This window comes from the organism of the source record quoted next, unplaced genomic scaffold (assembly GCF_019419815.1).
Source record: "Pyrus x bretschneideri cultivar Hongxiangsu unplaced genomic scaffold, Pyrus_bretschneideri_v1 Contig141, whole genome shotgun sequence".
In the NCBI taxonomy this organism is placed as follows: domain Eukaryota; kingdom Viridiplantae; phylum Streptophyta; class Magnoliopsida; order Rosales; family Rosaceae; genus Pyrus; species Pyrus x bretschneideri.
In genome coordinates this window covers 199,650-204,041 of record NW_025999437.1, presented here as the reverse complement: position 1 = coordinate 204,041, position 4,392 = coordinate 199,650, and the positions used below count along the sequence as shown (strand labels likewise).

Below are 4,392 nucleotides of genomic sequence, written 5' to 3'. Positions count from 1 at the left end.
ATTTTTAGTAGTTAGGGGCTGTTTTGAAGCCCCGAATATGATTGCAAGTTTGTTATGACATTTCGTTTGAATTATTTTTATGAACGGATGAAAATTGATTCACTACTTGTCTCATTGATGAATTCTTTATGTGTTTTCTACAGATGCATACTTAGTAAGCATACATAGGATTCTAATGCTATGAATATGTGTGTGTCTGCCCTTGTTAAACGAGGACCTACATATGTTCTAGAGTAGTACTTGTTAATTGCGATTAACATGTGAACCAATTTCTAGGATAAATAAGACAACGCTAGTACTTACGATGTCTTATGATGACTCAAACTCTTTTCGTTCTTAATGATTTCTACTTGTTAAATCTATGAACACACCATTCTAGATTGCATGTTAGGGACTAAGTTAAGTTGAAAACGCCATTCTCTTAACATACTACATAAGAAAGAGTAATAGGTTGAGTTCTAACATTGAGCCAACTTGAGCATCTTCATCCGAAAATGAAAGGAATTTGAATGAAACATAACATGTTTGCATGATTATTTGGTGGTGGATAGCAATTCCGCTAACTCGTTTTTCTTAATTTGTGAACTACTTAAAAATTTGTTTCTGTTCCGTTTTTGTTCGATTTAATTTAAATAGCAAATCAACTCCAAAAATCCCAAAAATTTGCATGAGTGTAGCTCTGTGTGTCTAGTGTCTTCATATAAAATGTCGTAGACTATAGATAAGTGTAAGTCGGTCTAATAATTATTTTTCGGTGACTGGTCAGTAGAGACAGCAACATAGTTTTTGTGATATTTTAAGTAGTTAGATAAAACAATCTTCTACGGGAAAGACCCTTATTTTCATATGCTACAATTGACAAATCTTAGTGTTAATAAGGAAAATCAATAGGACATTTGTGTGCTACTTTGTGGTGTGCTTTTAATCCTATCACTAATATTGTTCTTATTGGTTGGTATTTCATCTTGCTCAATCAAATTCCAGGAAAGTACTTCAAAGTGCCACAATCCTTTTATCTCAAATTCTCTAAACAAATACCTCTAAACTTTCTTTTTTCAACGAGATCATTTCCTGGTTACCAACATATCATTAAAGCAAACAACCAAGGCAACCTTATATTTAGGCTTAAGGAACGTGTGATTGAAATTGCTTTGTTTGTAGCTAGATGCATTCATCGATTTAATGAATCTCCCAAATCATGTCTACGAGATAGCAATATATACAACATATATGCACACTAATAGTTCTAACCTTGAGAAGTCATTGAAACGAAGCAAATGGTGAACCGAGAACAGTAGCAACAAGAAAAGATCTTCCGCTCTCTCTACATGCCTTATACACTCCTATATCGGGTGGAATGGTGTGCTAGAATGTTGTATATGAGAATGTGGACCTAAGAGTGATATTTATAGGTAAGATTACTCGATTTATGGCCCATAAAGAGAGCGCAATACGTATATTTAACACTTGTAAAATTCATAACCTAACAGGATAGATATTCCCATTAATTATAACTTTACCGCGTCAAATAATTCGGGATAATATCTATTACTTCCTATCTTGTATCCTTAATCAATAGGGCTCCTAATAAATGTAAACCCCACAGAAATCCTAGATCTAACCTTCTCAACCCAAGATTTTCGTCATTGAGCACGAGGCGTCATAGTGGTGGCGTTCTCATACCATAATGCGCAACCATGTTAGTTTACAATTTATACCTACAACTTAATCAAAACCCTGCGGCTACACGCCCAAGCTTTTCTCCTGGTCAGAGAATAGGTTTCGAGCCATGGACAGGGCAAACCAAAGGATGCAAATACAAACAGAGTCGACAGATAACAGGGCAAAACCTTTGTTCGAATAAAATCCACGACCAAAAGAGGGCAAAGTTACAGCACAATACATTATCAGTTGCATAAAATAAACTGTCGAAAATAATGGAAAAATAAAACGACGGATATAGTCACCATACAAAATGAAAAAGACAATAGTTTTCCCTAACATCACAAAAAAGGTGAATACTTGTGCCTCCATGACCGAAAACTAACATCTTTCCCGTTTAAGTATTGGTGGCTCTGGTGTATATCTGCTGGCTAGCATGAGCAGCTATCAGCCTAATGGAACCCCTTGCCATCAAATCCTTAATTGCACGGCGAGCCAATGATCCATTAATCTGAAAAAACAAGAAAAAAGAAATAATCTTCAGTTACTTTAGCATCGGCTAAAGTTAACGACCACTTCATCGACCAATAGGTTAAAGACGTGCAAATTGTTATATAATCAGCAACTGAAAACACAATGCAATATATGTAGAGAAATTAAACCTACATTTGTAATCCAATATCATTATAAAAGCTACATGTGGAGTTTAAGCATGATGGGATGGTTCTCAGGAACAATCGTTGGGACAGTACAAAAAAATTATATTTTTACTTTAACAAGTGCCTATGTATGCTGCATGCATACGAAGCATTTGAATTTTAATCACCATACACGTTTATGCCCCCATGATGATCCTCAACTACAATTTGAGTACAACATGGGAGAATATATGTATACAAGTTTCTCACTTGACAATCAGTAATAACAACAGACATGATGTGACATGATGTGATGAAAAGTGAGAAGAAAAGAATCATAAATGCAATGAACTCAATTATAAAGCTTTCCATCAGTCCCCGGATTTGAAAGAAAACAGAACCCTACCAACCAAAGTGTGAAATAAACAGTCCAAAAGTCGAGAGATGTTGAAAAACAAAAAGAAAATCCTAGCACAGGAAGAATAGAAAATTGGAGGAGAGTATGAGGTATGGAAAAGGATGAGGAGCTGCTTAAGCACTGAAAAGGAAAACTGATATACTGCAACGTTATACAAGGTCCCCTGATATTCTATTAAAACGAAGGACATTAAGTTAAATCATGACAGCCCAAATCAAGCCTGATAGTTTAAAGCTTATAATTTACTGGTGATAGTTTAAAGCTTATAATTTACTGGTGTCGGGTATTTTAAGAAACAATCAGTTACAAAACTTTCCTAATTGATTCTAGCAGAGAGCAAGTATGCAGGAAAGAACAACAGAAGTCATAAGACCACGGGGATAATTAACCTCAATATGCAGCACAAATTACAGCTTGCCTAAGACAGACTTTAAGCTAATAACAAACACAACATAACTATCCAATTATATCGAGTAATTGCGCAGGTATTGTTTGACATGTAAAAATGTGAATCATGATTGTGAATAGAAGCGAGGCACATCAACAATTGAAACAAATTTACATCCATTATGTGTATTTAGTGAGAAATCAATCATGCCTTTAAATAGAACAGGGTGAAAACAACAATTTGGAACAAACCCTTTTACAAAGTTGAAAATTTGTTTACATTGAAAACGTACAATCGTTTAAAAAAATAAAGAACTAACAAAGAGTATACCAAATATGCAATACAATGTAAGTAGATAGATACAGTGTGCCAAAGAGATAAAAGAATGAACTTGTAAAGATCATAGATCACTTTAATCACTTCATCAATGCCCGCAGTAAGTTTTCGTCAATAGGTTTACCAAAAAACTATAAATCCATTATGACAATTAATATTAGATAACCATTATGTAACTCAAACATATACTTAGACTTCCAAAATAAGGGACATTTATACAGACTAACAACTCCCTATGTAGACAATCATACAGAAGAAAAATGAAGTCGGACTCGGAATCATACCCTTAGTCTGTCAGACAAGATGGAAGGAGTAATGAGCTTGTACTTCGGAACTTCGGAAAGCAGCTTGTCGTAAGTCCCCTGATCAAACAAAACCATGTTGTTCACCTTCTCCTTTTGCTTTCCCTTGCTCCACTTCTGTTAATCCATCAAAGTTCTAAAAAAAATGAGAAATTCCTCACACATTTTCACACACAAAAATCAATGAGAGAAAAACAACTCATGTACTGTATCCCAAACAATCAAACAAATGCCCCAAATATTAGAGAAACGGATTCTGGGTAGGAAATACAAAGAGACCTTCTTCTTCTGCTTGCCTCCGCCAGACTTGGCAGGCTTTGAGGATGGTGGAGGAGCCTTATCCTTCTTGGGAGCCTGTAAGAACAACAAGTACAAGAAATTAAGCGACCAGTCTACAAAATTCGAAGACCAAAAATGTTGCATTCAGGTTTTTTGTAAGCATTAGAAGGGAAATGAAGAGACTTTGGGGCTCGGAAGAGAGAGAAAATTACCATGGCGATGAGGGTCGCAGGATTCGCAGGGGTTGCAGGGCTCTGGAGTCAATGTGGAGCAAGAGACAGCGGTCGGACGGAGACGTAGAGTTAGGGTTTTGATAAGAAGCGCAAAGAAATAGAGTTCGGGCTTGGTAGGGTTTTTAAGAGCAAATAG

The 4,392-nt window shown here is 35.8% G+C and overlaps 1 protein-coding gene across 1 annotated transcript; it reads right to left on the bottom strand.

Annotated features, from left to right (window-relative positions):
- Positions 1–1,836: 1,836 nt before the first annotated feature.
- LOC125475362 (40S ribosomal protein S25-like) lies at positions 1,837–4,392 on the bottom strand. Its single transcript, XM_048580070.1, has 4 exons — positions 4,236–4,392; positions 4,024–4,098; positions 3,727–3,861; positions 1,837–2,173 (listed from the first exon to the last, which is right to left on the bottom strand). The coding sequence occupies exons 1-4, from the start codon at positions 4,236–4,238 to the stop codon at positions 2,060–2,062; spliced, it is 327 nt and encodes a 108-aa protein (XP_048436027.1). The 5' UTR covers positions 4,239–4,392; the 3' UTR covers positions 1,837–2,059.

Excerpts from the sequence above, each read along its gene's own strand:
- LOC125475362 (XM_048580070.1), bottom strand. Across the intron at positions 3,862-4,023 it reads GAGGCAAGCAGAAGAAGAAG|AAGTGGAGCAAGGGAAAGCA; the intron begins GTCTCTTTGTAT and ends ATGGATTAACAG. Across the intron at positions 2,174-3,726 it reads TCTTGTCTGACAGACTAAGG|ATTAATGGATCATTGGCTCG; the intron begins GTATGATTCCGA and ends TTGTTTTTTCAG.